The sequence below is a fragment of the Taeniopygia guttata genome, chromosome Z (genome assembly GCF_048771995.1).
Source record: "Taeniopygia guttata chromosome Z, bTaeGut7.mat, whole genome shotgun sequence".
Lineage (NCBI taxonomy): Eukaryota > Metazoa > Chordata > Aves > Passeriformes > Estrildidae > Taeniopygia > Taeniopygia guttata.
Genome location: NC_133063.1, coordinates 33,633,762 through 33,653,038, shown reverse-complemented (window position 1 = coordinate 33,653,038; position 19,277 = coordinate 33,633,762). Strand labels below are relative to the sequence as shown.

The 19,277-nt window shown below is 40.1% G+C and overlaps 1 protein-coding gene across 6 annotated transcripts in view; it reads left to right on the top strand.

Annotated features, from left to right (window-relative positions):
- SVEP1 (sushi, von Willebrand factor type A, EGF and pentraxin domain containing 1) overlaps nt 1-17,544 on the top strand; it is a 118,520-nt gene extending 100,976 nt beyond the window's left edge. For 5 of the 6 annotated variants that reach the window (XM_072921665.1, XM_030257747.4, XM_072921667.1 and 2 more), the window contains 9 exons: nt 403-576; nt 1,544-1,717; nt 2,124-2,297; nt 3,653-3,829; nt 5,163-5,333; nt 10,110-10,205; nt 11,298-11,393; nt 13,441-13,534; nt 15,025-17,544. In XM_072921665.1, coding sequence (XP_072777766.1) covers nt 403-576; nt 1,544-1,717; nt 2,124-2,297; nt 3,653-3,829; nt 5,163-5,333; nt 10,110-10,205; nt 11,298-11,393; nt 13,441-13,534; nt 15,025-15,055 — 1,187 coding nt within the window. In that variant the 3' untranslated portion in view covers nt 15,056-17,544. The remainder of the gene's footprint in view (nt 1-402; nt 577-1,543; nt 1,718-2,123; nt 2,298-3,652; nt 3,830-5,162; nt 5,334-10,109; nt 10,206-11,297; nt 11,394-13,440; nt 13,535-15,024) is intronic. The other variant, XM_072921666.1, reaches the window with a different exon arrangement.
- Nucleotides 17,545-19,277: the final 1,733 nt, after the last annotated feature.

Here is a 19,277-nt window from a genome sequence, read left to right as displayed (position 1 = left end):
AAGGGCTTCTGAACACATTAGTTGCCAGGAGTTACAGGTATTTAGCATCCTCCAATGTGACTATGTGTGTGTGTATCATCCTCAAAGGTACTTCACTTCTCTGAGATGTCATTGATTGCAGTGCTGAAATAGGAGTTTCTGCACAAATGCTTATGCTGACTTCACCTGTTGGCTGAAAAATACAACAGTTTCCTGAGGCTTCCTGCCAGCAGTCACAACAGATTTTTTACTTTTAGCATGAAGTGGAAGCACCAAGTATGATCCTGTTCTGCTACTCGGGAGCAAATTCCTGGCAATGAGCAGATAACTGCTGCGTTCTTTCCTGTTTCTCAGAGCAAAACCTGTGGAGGACTGGTGAACAGATCCATTTTGTTTGATTGGGAAGTATTGCTTACATTACAGGAATATCATGTGGACCTCCAGACATGATAGAAAATGGATCTGTTCAGGGAGAGGAGTTCCTGTTTGGCAGTGAGGTTTTTTACAGCTGTGACCCCGGCTTTGAGCTACAGGGGCCAAGCAGAAGGATTTGCCACGTTGACAAAAAGTGGAGCCCTTCTGCACCTACATGCACACGTAAGTAGCAAGCAGAGCAATGTAATGTCCAGGAAAGCTACGGCAGGAGGAAAGTGTTTTGTCTGGCTTCCTCCCTGTCTTTCCCTCCAGCAAAGGCTCTGTAAGAGGAGGAGTCAGAGGAAAAGCCAGCAGAGAAGTTCTTATTGGCAATACCTACCTCTCTGATCAGAAGCAATCTCCTTTTGGCACATTTAAATGGCATAAACAGAGAAAGAGTTGTGCTGAGGTCAGTAGGGTGGCCTGTTGTATCTGACCTGCTTGAATTATGGTGTGCAGAGCCTTGGACATGTTCACCCCTGCCATGCCAAAGCAAGTATATCCTGGCCACTCAGTATGTCCGGATACCACAGCTGTGCACCCTAGGATGAAATATTGGCTCTCTAACAGAAAATAACTAATTGAGGTAGCTTAGGAAGAAGGATTTATTATTTTTTTCATACAACTTATAAATGAAATGCAAATATTTTTAGTCTTTACCAATAAATAATTTTACATCTTTTCTTGCTGATGTCATAGTTCTATGCCTTGCATTCTTCTCTCTTACCTTTGATGAATTTATTTAGTCTCCACAGTGTGGGACAGGGGTCAAGATTCTTCTTAACTACTGCCATGGTTCTTGAGCACATTTTGAGATCATCTTCCCCTGTAGGAGCACAAAGGGGACTGAAAATGCAGCCTCAGGCATGCACAGAAGAAATATTCTGGATCCTCTATTGGTTTGAACATACCTCATATTTTATAACAACACCAAATACATTTACACACACTTTCAGGTGTCTGCAGTGTGAACCCCAGGAGAAAGGGCAGGAAAGGAATTGTATAACTCTTCTCCATGTAACAGTTCATAGCTTCTTTCTTGCTGTCTTTCCATTAATTCAGGTAAGAACAGAGCTATCAGATGGTGTGTGACTCATAGAAAGAATAGTCTTCATTGTTTATAAAACACAAAAGTTTTCTTCTCTCCTAGAAATTACTTGTGGGCTTCATCCCTCCATTGAAAAAGCAGAGGCCATTTCTACTGGAAGCACATACAGAAGTAATGTAACCTTTGTGTGCAGCTCTGGATACCATCTTGTTGGGCCCCAGAACATTACATGTCTTGCCAATGGGAGCTGGAGTAAGCCCTTGCCATTGTGTGAAGGTAATGTTTGGTTTTGTTTCCTGGAACATTCCAATCTGGGATAAGCAATAGCTTCTCCCTTATGCATGCATATCATATAATTCAGAGACTGAATTGGTTTTGATACATGATTCTGTAATGTGGGGTTTCTGGAAAATCTATCAGTGGCAAGAAAGAATGATTTCCATCTTTCCACCCTATTGGCCCCAGTCTGAAGTCATAAATGTGCCCTCACTTCCCCATTTTGTTGGGGCTTTTCTCTGTCACCAGGAGGAGCTTCTTTTCTAGGCTGGGTACATTTCCTTCCCAGGGTTACTGAATCAGTAAGTCTGTGGTGACTTTAAACATATTATATTATTAATTCAGGAAATGTTTGAAGTCCAGGACTAAATAGCAAACTGAATTAATAAGACCCCTTCCTTTGCAGAGACCAGATGCAAAATTCCAGTTTCCTTGCTGAATGGGAAAGCAATTTATGAAAACAATACAGTTGGCAGCACAGTAACATATCTCTGTGAGAAGGGCTACAGCTTGGAAGGAGAACCAGCAGCAGAGTGCACAAGAGATGGAAGATGGAGTAATCCCTTGCCTCTCTGTAAACGTGTGTGTTTGCTTTGTAATGGAAAACTTTTTGCTGAGAAACAACAAGGACAGTTACTGATACAAGTTAAAGCACTGATTTCTCTGTGTGCATTTTTGTGATAGTAAAAGAACAAGCTGTCTTCTGCATAGGTCCCTCTAGTTGGAAAGATGACATAAAATGGAGATATTATTATATCAACCACTTGATATATAGTAGAAGCAGGTGAGAGAATCATTTGGAGGAGAAGGTAAAATCAAGACTTTATTGTTGTCCACAAGTGACATATTGACAGCGTGTAAAGGAAAAAGTGCCAGATTCTTCTCAGAGTTGCACAGTGGTAGAGTGAAATGCAATGCACACTAGTTGCAATAAAGGAAGCTCCAGTGAAGTTTTTGAAGAAACTTTTTACCATCAACAGAGTCAAACAGAGGAACAGAAACCCAGAGTCATAGAGTTGAATTTGGAGTACTCAAATGGAGTTACTCAAACTCCAGCCATAGAGTTACTCAAATTTAACTAAAATTTCTGATTGGGTTCCAGAGCAACTTCTGACCCAATTGGCCCTGCTTGGAGAAGCAGGTTGGACTTAATGGCTGTATAAATTCTTCTGCAATTCTGTGAAATAGTGTGTTATGTACATGTGCACTGTACCCACACACCCAAAATAGCCTTTCTTGTTGCTGTATATGTCTGTAACTAACGTCAAGATCTAGTGTCGTCTTAGGATGGTTAATTTAGACATTTAATTTTTGTATTACCAAGTATTTATTAATTTTAGTATCAAGAAACTGATATAAATCTCTGCTCTTTATAGAGCAAATATTTTCCACACTGGTGATGAGATCAACAGACCGTGCAAAAATAGCCCAGCAAGCTTACAGCCAGCAATAAATAAAATTAGAGTGATTCTAAACTCTAATGAGTGTCACAGTAAGTCTCTAATCAAACATCTGAATTTTTGCTGCTCTCTATTGGTCTAGTCCCCCTATTGGTCCAAACATGAAGTAGGACAAATCTGGTTCTCTTTTATAGAAAGGTTATGGTAAACAGGAAGGACAAGAGAGAACGGTTTCATGCTAGCAAGTAGGATATTTCTCACTTACATACATAGAATGTCCTCTCCTAGTATCAGCAGAGCATGGTAGCAAGCCATGTGACAGCAGTGAATTAGAAATCTTTTTATTATTATTTTATGACCCAGATCTCATAATTTCAAATCACATTACAAATTGGGCTCACATACAGCATCAATTTCTATTGCTTCTTATGTGTTTTAGGTTTGAAATTTGCAGAAACTACTCTAAAGTGGTCTCTATTCCTTCTATCTCTTTTTCTTCCCTTCTTGTTTTCCCTCACACCCTTACTTTGAACAGCAAACCCTTGTCCTGTGCCTTTCATAATCCCAGAGAATGCCCTTCTGTCAGAGGTGGATTTTCATGTTGGCCAGAATGTATCCATCAGGTGTAGGGAAGGCTACCAGCTGGAAGGGCAGTCTGTGATCACCTGCAATGCTGATGAGACCTGGACTCCAGCCACAGCTAAGTGTGAAAGTAAGTAAATGACATACCATTCCACAGGGATTGGTACTTTCCAGGGGGCTCTAAGAAGCTCTAGAGAAGAGCTGTGTCTTCTTTCTTTCTAACAGAGATATTCCCTTAAAAGAACTCAGAATACATCCATGTGGGTTCATGCTTCAACAGTATTCATTCTACTATTCACTAGACCCTTCTGTAAATGTATTCTTAATTTACCTTTTGCAAGCCCTGGAGCTGGGTTGGTTGTTGGATACCCTAAATACCATAAGAATGATTCCCATGAGATTATGGGTGATGAGACAAGAGTTGCAGAAAGACTGTGTATTGTATTTATTGATACTCATAGAAGGCAGTATCCTTTTGCAAGCATGTTGGAAAGCCTTTTGACTTCTTGCAAGCAATACTGTTTAGACTCATGGGATCACAGAATGGCTTGGGTTGGAAAGGACATTTAAGATCATCTAGTTCCAACCCCTCTGCCAAGGGTAGGGATGCCATTCATTAAATCAGATGGCTCAGGGTCCCATTCAACCTGGCCTGGAGCACTTACAGGTTTGGGGCATCTGCAGCTTTCTTGGGCAACCTGTTCCAGGATCTCATCACTGGGTAAAGAATTTCTTTCTAATATCTAAACTAAACGTGTCTTTTTTCAGTTTAAAGCCATCACCTCTTGTTCTGTCTCTATCTACCCGTATGAATACTACCTCCTCTTAATAAGACCCCTTAAGAAAATGGAAAACTGCACTGAGGTCTCCCTGAAGCCTTCTCCTGGATCCATGCTGAATAATCCCAGCTCTCTTTACCTGTCTGGATAGGAGAGATGCTCCATTCCTCTGATTATTTTTTTGTCCCTTCTCTGGACCCACGCTTTCTTGTACTGAGAGCCCCAGAGATCGATGCAGCACTGCAGATGTGGTCTCACAAGGGCAGAGTAGAGTGAGATAATCCCCTCTCTCACCCTGCTGGTTGCACTTCTTTTGATGCAGCCCAGGATTCATTTGGCTTTCGGGGCTGCATCCAAAAATGCAGCTGTTGGCTCATGTCCAGGCTCTCACCAAAAAGAACCCCAAGCCCTTTTCAGGTTGCTCTCAGTGACTTCTCCCAGTCCATATTCATGCTTGGGATTGCCCTGACCTGAGCACAGCACTTTGCACTTGGACTTGTTGAACATCATATGGTTCTCATGGGCCCACTTTTTATGTTTGTCCAAATCCTTGGATTCCATTGCTGATTTGCCACCAGAGGTGTGTCTGTGGCACCTCCCCTGGACAACATTGTGTCCAGGGTTAAAACTTGTGTCATGCAGGCTCTGCTGCTCACCAACATCTGGATGGTTTCTTTTGTTTAGAGATATCTTGTGGTCCCCCAGCTCATGTAGAGAATGCTCTGATTCGTGGTAGCTTCTATCAGTATGGAGACATGATCACCTATTCATGCTACAGTGGGTACATGCTGGAGGGGCCCCTGCGGAGTATTTGTTTGGAAAATGGAACATGGACAACACCGCCTACATGCAAAGGTAAGTATTTTTTATTAACAGAATGATAGCTTAACTTGCCGTAAACACTGATATGTCATCCTAGGTGCGATAAAAATGAAAGTGAAATTTTTGCTAGTTTTAGTACAGTCATAGTTTCACTTAGGGCATTTAAATTCAGGTTATTGCTTTATTTCCAAGTTAAAAAGAAGGCTTCCATATTTTTTTTCTTTAGTCCTAGCTAGTCTTACAGTTTCTTTTGCTACAGTGTTGTATCCCACACCTAGGATCTTTTCTCCTGACATCTTTTGTGAGAAAGTGACAGAACTAGTCCTCTTCCTGACAAGCTGAGCTGTTTCAGATAAACATTGCCAGTCAGTTGTTCACAGGCAAAAACTGAAGACTGCGGAAACCAAAATAGAACAAATGGTTTCTTAGCCCTCACTATGTTTAAAGTGTAGCAGCTCCTGAAATTCAATTTGCAATAAATAAGAGGTAGATTGATATAGCTCACTAAATAATAATACACACCGAGCACTCTAGAAAATTCTAGAAAATAGATTTAACAATATACCAGGATTTCTACACTTAGCATATCAGCAGGTATTTGTAATTTCTTGGTCTGTTGAGCTAAAACATTCACTTTTTTAAAGCCAAGAGTTAACTTTTCCATTAGAAGATTCAAATAAATAAAAAGTTTTGAACATAAAATGGGGGAAACAAAAAACTGAAGAGAAAATAAACTCAACAATAAAAAACATATATAAGTATATTCAAATACTAATTTAAAGCCATGGATGAGGCACAGCAAAAGAGTTCAGGGTCACAGTTTGGTAGAAAAGATCTTTCCATCTTCCATTTCCATGTCAGAAGCTTGGCTTGCCCTCTAATGCTGAGTAGCTGTGGAGCAGGGAGTTAGCTGCACCCTGAAGTCTTACTTCAGACTGTGGAACAGCCACCATGACAAATTGAGCATTAGGTATTCTTTTTAGAAAGCAAAAATCCTTACAGCACAACAGTGGCCAGTCACAAGCAGCCACATTCCTCTTCACACAGAAAAAGAAAAGTTCAAGGACACTCACCTGGGAACACTGGAGTCATTATCAGAACTGTGAAGTCTTCCTCTCCTGCAAATCTCAGCTCCCCGTGTCAAAATACAAGCAACAGTTTTTCCTTCCTCAGAGAGATTCTATTTAGGTTAGAAGCCATTTGGTGATAGAGGATTCTATAGTGTGCTAATCATGGACCCTCATCAGTATTTTTATATTAATTCTGACAGCAAAATATTATGAATGCTGACACCTAAAAAACTTGAGTTACCCTACTCTATGAAAGCAGGCACTCACCTAAATTCCTGTGTCTGATAGTTATAACATTTTGCCTAAAAATCATGAATCACTGAAGCATTTTGAGGACAACCAGAACCAAAGAAGAGGGCTTGCAATTCCTGAATATTTCAGGACTAGAATAGCTTTTCCCGACAAACAGGTTTGTCTTGAGTTTGTGACTGTGGCTTGCCATTGGCATGAACAATTACCCATCACACAGTAGAGAAGATTTGAAGGAAAGCAACTGAGTTACTTCAGTTGACATAAGGTATCCAAAAGTCCTGTTAAAAATTTGCACTCCCAAAGCACCAGGCTGTTTCTAAAACGTTTGTATTTCTAAACTGTGATGGCTACAGAATTCAAGGGATCTCTGCAAAATCGCTATTTACCTAAGCTAGAATTCAGTAGCAAAATTACTTGGATATTATCAGTTCCAATTGTAACATTTGGATTGTTCAACTATCCTTTTGATATCACCAGCTTTGCTTTCTATTCTTATTTAATATTTATTGGTTACAAAGAACTCCTTTATATCAAGGGATGCCATTGTCTGCTAAGAAAGGTTCATGCCACTGGCCATGAGGAACCAAGAAGGGCTGATCTGCAAAGCAATGTCAAACATTATGTTTGCAACACTGCAATATCTACTGGGACTGTACAGAGAAATAAGTATTAGGGAAAACTATTCAAAAAAAATGCAGTGAAGAGGTAGACACATGATGAAGGTGATAAACAAGGCAGAATAACCTGTGTATTAAGGGAGGGGAGTAACAATTTCTCTCCTCTTTTCTAAAAGGGAACTTTAAAAGAACTAAAGATGTTTCTGAAAGGACTGTCCTGCATTTTCATGACACATGTCAAGGTGATCTTTCAAAACTGCTTTATAATTCATGTGAGTGATTTTCCTAACAAAAGTCCTACAGGACCCAAGCCTTTGTGGTCTACATCAGAAACTACATGAAAGCACTCTTTGTAGTGACTCATGGTGCATTTCTTGCTTATGGCTTTGTGAGTTGATTATTAATGTTTTCTAAGCCTGCTTGAAATGTTCTGTCCCAGTTGAACAGGTTTGTTAATGGAAAATATTATAATTAAAAAGCAGACTTATTTGGAAGAGCTCTCACCACAGCTGCACTTGCCTGAATCACCACTGGTTAGAGGTTACTGGCCAGATTCTGATCTGAGTTTCAGGAGTGAGAAGTATTAGCCTGGATCTGGTGATTGTACATACCTGCAGGACTCGTTAGGCTGCACAGATGCACACAGACTACCTGACTCCAGTTTCTTCTTTCTGAAGTGCTCTAAAACTCTTGTCTGTTTGCCCTCTTTACATCTTACTGACTGTGACTGGTCCATGAGGAGCTGTCAACAAGATAGTTTGTACCCTATCAGCAAATAAGAACATTATGAGAGGGAAGCTGGGCCTGAGGAAATTACTCACTTTCAACCACAAGGAAGCATTTTGCAAAGCTGAAAACAGATAACAGAATTTATTTTTCCCCTTCTGACACATTTGATTTGCAGCAGTGTGATGCTTTTGTGTCCTGTGTAGATAAATTTACCAAGGGGATGTCAAAAGATTGATACCACGGATGTGAGATATGTTACCATTAACTGAAGTCACAATTGATTGTTTCTATTCTCTCCCTAGCACATCAGGACTGCATTTGCTTGCTTTAACAATAGGGAGAAAAAAAAAAAAGTCTCAGCTTAACTTCCAGTCCAGTTTCACAACTAGGACCTGGGCAGAAACCCAGGAAAACCCTATCTCTATCTGATGTCTGACTGCTGAGTAGCATGGAGTTATCCTCCAAAGCAATTTTTGTAACTCATGAACTATCTGCATCTTCTACATTGACAGAGAGGAAAAATGCATTTCAGAGACCTTATTTCATGGACTTTGAATTTAATAAGGGATCTCATTTATACATTAATCTTTTATCTCACATCCCATTATGCATTCATGGAATATTGTTTTAAGCGGTGTAGCTCACACAAAGCTTTAAATGGTTCTTCCATTGCAGAAAAGAAACATGTTTGGCACACTATTCTGCTTTAGTCAACACCCAGAGACAAGCTGTCTGTGTAGCAACAGATATTTTTACAACAAAAATTTCCAAAATCACTGCTAAAATATTGCAAATTATGTTGATTTTTCAGAGATCTCTTCCCATTCTCATTATCAGCTGACACTTGATGGGAAGGCTCTTGAGGCTGAAAAATGACATGGCAGAGCTTTGGCCTCATTTCAACAGACTCCAAGTTGTAGCTTGCATTTTGGTATGGCTTAGCTCCAGGAGTGACTCAAGTTTGTCTCTCTGAGGGAGAGATTTGCATTCCTTCCAATGGGGATTTCAGGTCTGAGCAGTGTTTCAGTGTGCCAATCCACTGTTTGTATTTATTGCTAACAAACACCCAAAGTTTAAATGCATATTTTGCTCACCTAATAACTAATTAACAATAGCAGTTCAGATGCAATTAGTTCAGATTAAATTTCCTGAGATTACTGTCGGTCTGATTACTTATTTGTTCTGTCATATTGTCTTGAAGCCACAATTTTTCATTTTCTCTGTATGTATGTACACCAACATGAGAAAGATTGAGCTTACTCCAATGATCTTTAAGTATAAAATGTTTGTGCATAGCTTTCACCTGATTTTCTCAAGTAGTCCTGGTTTCCTGGATGTATGTGACAAGAGATGGTACAGTGTCATAGAAGTGACAAAGTCCAAAGTCTGTCCAGCCCAGGCACCATATTGGGCCAGCATCATAGACTCCACTCCAAATTCCACTTTTATGATCAGGTGCTTATGAATAGGAATGGAAGCCAAGGAGCACCAGTAAGCATGAATGCTATGTGAGGTTTGTACACACACTGAGTTCTAGAGATGAACACTTATTGTGCCACTGCTGCACCCTTTTTGGTCAGTTCTCATTATGCTGGATGAGAATGCAGTAAAAATTACCTGTTCTATCACACAGTTAATCTCACTTTAGACACAGTGTATATTATGCCAGATGGCATTATCTTGGTGTTTCATACCAAGGTTAGAAGAAAGCTTGATTCTATTCCAGAGTCAATTTAGAAGGCCTGAGGGAAGGGGTGAGGAGGGTAATAGGTTTTTATGGTGTATTGTATGGGCATTTTCATTTTGTTTTACAAAAGTTAGTGGGAAAATCAGATAAAGAATAGTGTCAGCCTTGAAACATTATCCAAATAATTTATTCAACTATAAATATGTCTACATTTTCATTCTTTCTGTGGACGATCTTTTGCTTATATTAATGATTCCCACACAGTACCTAATGAAACACACAGAGCCAGAAGATGATGTAGCCCTTGAAATCAAAATCAAGGAATGTTTCTAAACTTCACACATTTGTTTGTTCTGCTCTAAGCTTTACAACTGCAAAGGTCTGTGCAAGATGCTGAGTTACTAGGCTTCTAATTCACTGTGCAGAGTTTGTAATGAAATTGTGGTGTTTCCAGCTGTCTGCCGGTTCCCATGTCAGAACGGCGGCATCTGTGAGCGACCCAACGCCTGCTCGTGTCTGGATGGCTGGATGGGCCGTCTCTGTGAAGAACGTATGTATGCCACCCCTAACTGTAATCTTAAGGGTGTTGTAGGTAAGACAGATATATTTACTACAGTGAAACAGAAAATGCATAAGAGATAAAACCATGAAAATCATTAATATATTCTGCTTGACAAATGAAAGGGAACAGAAAGGTATACACTTGGCTTGTTTCTAGAAAAATAACCATTCCCTTGCATCTTCAAAAAAAAACAGCTTGACCAGCAGCAGATGAATAGCCCCCATCCACCCTCCCAGTATTAAGCTGCACTGGACATGCCACTTGAGTGGCACTCCCAAGTCTATTTGGACTTGAGTCCAAATTTGAGACCTAGCTCAACTCTTGCTTTTCTTAGACCATGTATGCTCAATTACTTTGTTCACTTAGCATAGTGGAGATGATAGTTTTGTGAAGATACTTAAAGCATGAACACATGGGAGTTTCACAGATCTGCTCACAGGAGCAGTGTAACTCAATTGTTGCTCTGTCCAGAGGTCATCAGCTGCTTAGTATGTGCTTTGTTTCTTCCCCAGAGCTTCCAGCTCTAGACTCTTTCACCCAAAATGCCTTGTATCCAAGCTGCCTTTCCCCAAGAGGCTTATGGTCTCACCTGTCTCAGCATGTTTTCACAAGCCTAGACAAAGTGTTTTTCTATGGGTAGGGCACAGATTAACTTGTTTTGGGTGCTACGTGTCCAAGCCCAGAGAATTCACAAACTCTCCCATTTTTTGTGATTAAAGTATGAATTGGTTTTGTTAGCACCATCGCAGAAGTGGCCAGTATCTGTACATATTATATGCACGATACAGACAGCCCTGGTTCATTTCCCATGAGCACAGAGCCTACAAGCATCTGAAGGACTCCAGCAATTGCTCCAGCCTATCGATTTATTTGCCACTACACTTTGTCATATCTGTCTTCCATGCCAGTCGTATGTGCTGCTCATGCCTGGTGGGTAGATCCTGCTCAGGTCTGCTGATACTCCATGCAAACACTCCAAGGGGCAGTGGAGTTTCTAGTTAAACATAAGTTTGTCTCTTGCACACTCTATTCTTTGCTTTCATGAGACGAAATTATTTTCTCTGGTTCTCTTCTCCTTAGCAATATGCATTCTGCCATGTCTCAATGGAGGTCGTTGTGTGGCCCCTTACCAATGTGACTGCCCCCTTGGATGGACTGGATCACGCTGCCATATGGGTAAAACTTCTCACCTGCATTTTTCCTCACTTTTTGGGACTCTGCTAGCAATACCTAGCATAGTTCTCTAGGGACTCATAGAACTCTGAAGCTTGTCACAAGAAAACCCAGGCCTACAATAATATTCTGGGAGAATTTGCTGTTTCCAGCTGTAAACTACCTTCAGACTACCCTCCCTGATGAGTCTCTAAAACGCCCAGAAAAGCTTTCTCTGAAAAAGGACTGACAGTATTCACTGCAAAAGTACTCTCTGCAAAAGCAGTGCAAAGGAGAAAGGGTATCCAAGAAGAATAAAACTATTTTTCTCAATTCCAGGTGCATACTTTTCATTTTCATCTTCAGGAAATTCAGGTCACCATTAAATTCACAAACAAGCTGTAGGTATTATAGAGGTTTTTTCACCACACAGCTGTCTGGTTTGGCGGATGCCCACTAATTGCCTGGGTACTGAATCAGGACAGAGAGCACACCAAAGCAAGAATTTACAGGTGATTGAGTTCAATAGATACATCATACATGGGTACCTTACATTAAGTATCGTCTAAGTTCTTTGAGCAAATTCAATGCGCGCTTCTTTTTGCTAGATCTCTTACTTGCACCTAAACAAAGGTGAAGGTCATGGAGTACACAAAAATAGTGAGGGGTAGGAGGGGAGTGATTCTAGTGTCCAGGTTTGTGGCCTAACCAGTCCATTTGTGTGCAATGAGGTTGGCTACAGTTATGGAGAATATTTAAATCTGAGTTTAGAATATGGGGTTTCATATGAAGAGTGAATGAACACTGGGTTTTGAAAGACTTTTCCCTGTGAAAAGACAGTAAAACTCAGCAACCTTAACTGATTTATAAGGACTTAACATGAAAGCCCAGTTTTGGCCTTCCTGCAAGGCTTTGAAGTGGCTAATGGGATAAGCTGGGAAGGAATCCATGCCTCTGTTAATAGTATTTGTTTGACTGATAAGGATAGTGAATCTGGGGGATAACCTGTGCAAATCCTTCTGCAAACCAAATCCTTCTGCAGAAAATTGAAATACCAGAGAGAACATTTTAACTCTGAAGTATTGTCTTTTGAAGGGACTCTTGCCTAACACATAATGCATCATTTCCTCTCATATTTCACAAGTTTTGCAGCTATAATAGGTGCTTGAGGAAGATAGATGGCTTCTTGGCTTTTTGGCCAGCAGTTCAAGTCTGTACAGGCTTGACATGCTTTTCAGTAGCTAAAGGGAAAATTATAGTGAACAATTGCATCTGCATCATAAACACTGCTTACGAAGTTTTTTAATCACTTGTTGTTTCAGCTACTGGTTTTGACATTTTGCTGTGATAGAGAAATACTTCAGTGACAGCTAAAGATGTTTTGGTCATATGCTTCATTCCAAAATCAGAAGTAATTTTCAACATTATGTCCTTGGTGCACTTAATTGTATATGGATGGCCTATCACTATGGCCTTCTACCATTGTTTGTTCTTGTTTGGCCCAGAGGAATTGAAGTAGGTTTTTTTGCATTCCTGTGATGACTCATTTCCATTTCCTGTAATTCCATAATAATCAATGCTTCCTGATGCATATTCCTTGCAAAAATATTACCCAGTTTTTGTCCTCACTAGTATCTTTAGGTCTGTCCTCTACGTATGGCATTATCTGCTTTGAAGTATTCACATCTTTCCTGCAATATAAATGTCTATATTTGAAGAACCTCATTAAGTATATATCTAAATTGGTTCTATAAATTGTGTGGTTCTTTACCTTTCAATCTCAAAATTGACAGGAAGACTTGAAACTTTGACTTTTGTTTGGTTGCTTGATACCCTTGGGTTAGACTGCCACACAAAAGCATGTTCAACCAGGCTCAATATGACCTGTAAGGCAGACAAGGGTTTTTCTCTAACAACAAAAGTAGACACAAAATTTAGCAGACGTATACTTCTCAGGTTGCCCTTCCCATTCTTAACAGAATAAGGCTGGGTGGATTTTCAGTGTCCTGCTACTAAATCAGTTTGTTGTGGATGTGCTCATCAATGCAAATTTGTGTGTGTTTGTATGCAGCTGTTTGCCAGTTGCCTTGCTTAAATGGTGGGAGGTGCATACGACCAAATCGGTGTTATTGTCCCTCTTCCTGGACTGGACCTGACTGCTCCAGGTAAGTGTCACTGAGCACTGTCCCAGGGCTAGGCTGAATCACACCCTACTGAGCTCTAAATCTGAGGAGCGAGCAAATAATTTTAACATTTTGAGTAACTCTATATTCTTCAAATCAGTAACCTTTAGATACCTCAAGATTTATGGGCAATGTGCAAAGACCTTAGAGGGAACTCTGCAAAACAATTGCCAAACTTGTAGAAAACTCAGAAGATTGTATCTTTACATGTAAGCAGACAGGCAAACCCACAATATTTAGACTGATTTTTCATTATGTAAATGGAAGTGAGGTTTTGATATGTAATACAGAATGTTCTTTGGGAAATTTTGGTGGCTTACTCTTTACTAGTGCTCATTTTGGACTGTATATACCTCAGCTGGGTCCATGTTCAAGACTGGGTCATGCAACATTTGTCATAAATAGGTCATCTTACACGCAGCATTGAGTGATGTAATAATTTAAAGAGTACAAGAAGGTGCCTGTGAGGCAAGTCCAAGTTCAAATCTCCTGGCAGCTCTAGGTCCACGATAGCAAAATATGTATATACCTCAACTCACACAGGCTCCTGCTGAACACAGTGATCATTATCCTGGAAAGCTAAATAAGAACCACATAAATATTAATATTTTTCTGCAGGGAACAGCTGAAGGCTGTGACATTGTAAATTTTTCTGTTCTTCTTTCTGGATAGATAGTGACAGACATTCCTTCCTATCTCTCTGATATACAGTTTATCTTAAAGCTATAGAACAGATGCTTGACTGAGAAATCACATTGTCCAAAATTAATAATTTTCATTTGTCAGCTGTGATTATATGTGCCTTAGTGAAACAACTTAAATATATTGCCAACAAACAATACCTTTCAGCTTTAGTCTGAAAGGTATACCAGGTAGTATTTTCAATTAGGATATGAAGCAGAGAAGCCCAAACCCAGTGGCCATAATAGCCAAAAATTGTGGAGTTTATTTCATGAAAAGCAAAGCAAAGTTTCAGGTTATTCCCAAACCAGACTATCCTTGGCTTCTTTTGTTGGGCTTTTTGGTCCAAGTCCATAGCTCTGTGCAGCATGGGAAGTCTGACAGAAGGTGGGTCATTAGCCCTTCAGGATTGGAGTCTAGCAGCTTGTCCCATCCAGAGCTGTTTGAGAGGACATTTCCCAAACATAACCGGGTGAAGACAGAAACAAGATCTGAGATCTGTTTCACATTTTGTTAAGTTTTGGCCTCAGTTACAAGGTGTGGATTTATAAGGGGAAACTGAAAGGTCACAAAGTTTTTGTGAGCATGCAGAATAAGACTCATTCCAAACTACTCTGTGATGAGCCATTACTTAAATTAAATGTCAGATATTTCTATTTCTCATGCCCATTCTCCCCGCCTCTTTGAGCTGTGGCATTCTAATCTTTGGTATACTTTCAGATGCCATCCTCTTGTGCCTCACTGTTGATCATTTGGTATTGATTTTATTTTGTTTGGGTTTTTTGATGCAGGAAACGAAAGGCTGGATTCTATCCCTTTTAACATCAGAGCAGCAATTCTACATTCAGATATCTTTCTCCAGCCTAGGCACCAGAGCTTGGATTCTAATGCATTGTAAATTAAATCCATTGTTTCCCTTCCCCACCCCTCCCCAGCTCCCTTGTTTTGTATTTTATTTTGTGATACATCTTTCAGTTTTTAAAGAAATCCTCTGTATTTTTCATTTATAAAAGTATTATCAAATATATGCTGCTACATAGGTGTCATACACACATACACATACAAATACTCCTACAATCCACTGAGGAAGTGGTTGTTTAAAGTGAAGTCCCTCCCATTTCTTACATTAAGTAAGCTAATTAAACTCTACTATACTGCCAACCATGATTAAACAGAATATGGCAATTCTGCTTACCAGCTGCCAAAGCATACTACTGTCCAGCAACTCAACAGTGAAGTGTGTTACACAAGGCTGAATGAGCCACTAAACCCTCCACTGGGCCCCTCTCAGAACTTCAGTTGATAAAAATGATAACTGCATGTGATAAGGTCTATGTTGCAACCACAGTTTCTGGTGAGTATAAGAAGAATATTCTGTACTGTAGTTTATGTGATATTAACTTCATTGGAGAGTGACTTAATGAGAGGCATCAGCATGAGTTTTACCTGAGCTTTCTTAGGAAAAAATATGAGGAAACATCATCTCATTCCAAAAATAATGATTTAAGTCTAGCCAACAAGAGCCTTTGAAGCTTTCTGACCTACAGGCCATTCAGGTATAGCTCTAAGATGGATAATCCAGGATTCAGCAGTAGGAAGCAGATGGATCTCTGAAACTTGCTCTTTTCATTTGCCATGGGACTCACCACCTGTCTGTAACCACCATCCCCTTCTGATAAAAATTAAGTACGTATCTTCATCTGCTAGGTGAATGTTTTTGGTATCTTATGTTTGGCCCCTGAGATGGAGAGAGAAGGCACCAGTTATGTTTACAGGTAAACGTTTGCTATCTGTTTGCCAAAATGTTGTGGGTTTGTTATGCAGAATCCTCAAAATCTGGAAAAGGCCTCTCTTGAGAAGACACACAGGCAGAAATGCTAAGCTGACTAAGAAATACTGAGATTACATGTATCAGATTTCTCATTCTCAGACTGGTGATCGCATTGTGTCTGAGGAAAACACACACATCGATTGCCACCATTAAGTCATGCACTGATGAATTGAAATATTAAAATTTATTATTAAGTAGGGTGGTGGAATTACAAGACAGAAATCACATGCATATTTCAAAGTCATGTGTTTGGTAATTATTATCAGTTGACAAAAAGTCTAATCTATGAAAAAAGATCTTAGAGTCAGAAATTGAAAGTCATTGATCAGAAGGTCCATTTTTCCCAACAATAACAGAAAAGTGTAATTTGCAACTGCACATCATTGGGAAATAAAAAGGAGAAATATATTTTACCTTCTGTAGCTTCCTATTCCTGCTTAGTTACCCTCCAGATAAAGGTGTGTACAACTGTCCACTTTATGGATGTATCTTCCTTTTATGCATGAACCCTGATACAGGAAAGTGATAGAATACCAAAATGAGCTCACAGTTACAGTAACAGAGCTCTAATAAATATTGATACATAACTGATGGCTGGTAGCCCAAGACCAGAAATGGGGAAGAAAGAAACAAGCAAAGTTGTCAGACATTAGGAGGGTTCAGCCAATTAAAAGAAAAACAGATAGTAAAGAATAGGAGTCATTAGGGGATCAAATTAATGTGAATGTAGATTCCTTCCCAGTGGGAGCTACAACCAGCTGAAGAGTTGTGGTTTTAGCTCCCACAGCCTTCTTTTCCTAATGGACTCTGCTAGCACGTAGCAAAAATCTTCTGTCTCCCAGCTCCACAGCCATCGGCGCTTACAGCTTTGACTGAAGTTTATGTTCATTAAGTAATGTCCACATTTCAAAACACAGTCACCACCATTTGTAGGCACTTTGTTCCTTGACTTCCTTTCTGCCTTAACAGCAAATGAAGGGAAGCTGCAGTGACCAACACAGGACTTCTCAAGGGAAAGAGTGCCTAGGTGAGAAAAGCAGATCTTTATTTATACTTCATTCTCATGTTTTTGTCCCTTTTCTAGTGTGCTTCTCTAGTGTCCTCTGACTCTCTCCTGGTCATCTCCAGAGCAGAACAGCAGTGGTGAGGAGTGTACTTAGATCTGGCAGAACATGGCTGCAGAGTTCAGGGCTGGAGAATAGCTTTTAGCATCAAAGCTTCACACTAGTGACTAGTACGTGGAGTCCCAGGATCAACCCAGTCAACACTTTGTAAGGAGATGTGGTGTTAGGACAGAATAGCTGAAACTAGAGGCCATCATATTAGTGCTATTGATGATGTTTTGATACTTGCTGGAATATTTTCCCCTCCCTACCCAGTATTGTATTGTCATTTATGTCACTGCTTGTTGTGTGTTTTAAAAGATTTCTATGTGATGCACTTTACACTGTAAATAAAGTTGCACCCTGTTTAGTACCTATATAGTGGCAACATGGTATTCTTTTTGTAAACCCTCACAACAGTTATATTAATCTTTTAATCTTTAGGATTTGATGGCAAAGACTACAAAAATAAACCTCCACTCAAGCAAAAAGACAAAACAACTGCCAGCAAACTCAAAAGGTTGTGATGGATTAGTCCATATTTGATGTGTAGATAAAAAAGCAGCTAGCACCACATTTTTCAAGTCCTTTCTTCTGCTATGGCATATTTTTAAACCTGTAAAGGTCAAATGTACCATTGGTATGAAGAGACAGGTTAAAACCTGCTCACTCACTACTGAAGGAGATACAACTTGTTTTATTCTGCACCAGTACTGGAATTTTAAAGGTATGGAAATGCCCATATTCCTGGACAAATGAGGTAAAGAATCACTGTAACGGGAAGAAAATTTTGTAACTGAAACACCACTCCTTCAAACACAGAGCATGTATGACAGGCAAAAGATTTAGGATGTGAAGTTTTTGGAGATAATGTTGTAAACCTGTCAATGTTTGGATACACAGGCATAAGTAGAGGCTTCGAAATGCAAAATGTGGTCAATTTTTGAAAGCCTTCCCCTAAGCCAGCAACTCATGAGGTGGTAAGAGGTTACTGATAGTGTTGTTAATGATGCCCTGAAATCTAATGTGTATCTTATAAAAAAGATATAAATTTGCATCTCACATTTGCAGTACTTTAAATATGGGTAAAAACCCTGAGTGGGAACAGCTGGGATGCCTGTGCAAATGGACTCAGATCTTGTGCATGCTCTAGAAACAGAGAGAACTGCCTTATTTAAAGGGACGTGGTAAGAACAGGCTCCTTCCCTGGCCCTGTTCTCTTTGCTGTGACCATTGAACAAGCTAAAATTCTGAAAGGAGTCTACTGACACCTATGTCTCGCTGTTTGGAAGTACACTGGGAAATGTTTGAGTGTTGGCTCTGATCTCATGGGGAGGCACTGGACAGGGTTAATGCCAGCACTTGTTAACATGAAAAGTCACACTTTAACAGTCTGACCAGAGGTCTCTTTTGCATCTCAGAGCAGGAACAGTTTGTGCACCTCTGAAATGTCTTAGATCAGTTTGGATCCTCACTGGAGAAAGGATCTCTGCTGCTTTTACCACACTGCAGATTCTTTTCTGGGAGAACATACCCTGACCACACATTTCCAGTACCACGAGACAGGAATTGCAGTACCCAAAGGCAAGGAAGGTAGAATACGCAGTATCATTATTGATCTGTTTCTCTAAGGTTATTTCCATTCATGCACATGATGCAGAGCACTTCTTCACATATCCATCCCATTTACAGCGAGCTCCTTCCCCAGGAGCAGGGCTGCACTTCCATTACCCTTGCTTTCTAGCCTGACGTGTTGCTAGTGCCTGCCAAAGCCAAGCTCTGCAGGCTTGCTACCTCTCCCTGCTGAACTTTGAGCACTACAAAGTCTGGTGCTCTTCACAAGCTTATGGACGTGGTTCTTCAGCACAGGCTTGTCCATCCTGCCAGATGTCCCTCCTGTAGATGGACCAGTGTGACCACTTTGTGCTGTAAGAAGTATCATGTATGGTCTGCTGAAGAGGACACTTGAGTTTCTCTGAGTCAGTGGCAGATTGTACCACCACAATAAAGTCATTTCAAATCTTCCCATTTTGTAGGTCAGATGAGCCCTACCTTCTCCCCCAAGGTGCTGCAGTTTTAAAATGGCAGATGAGATTTAAGCACTATTATC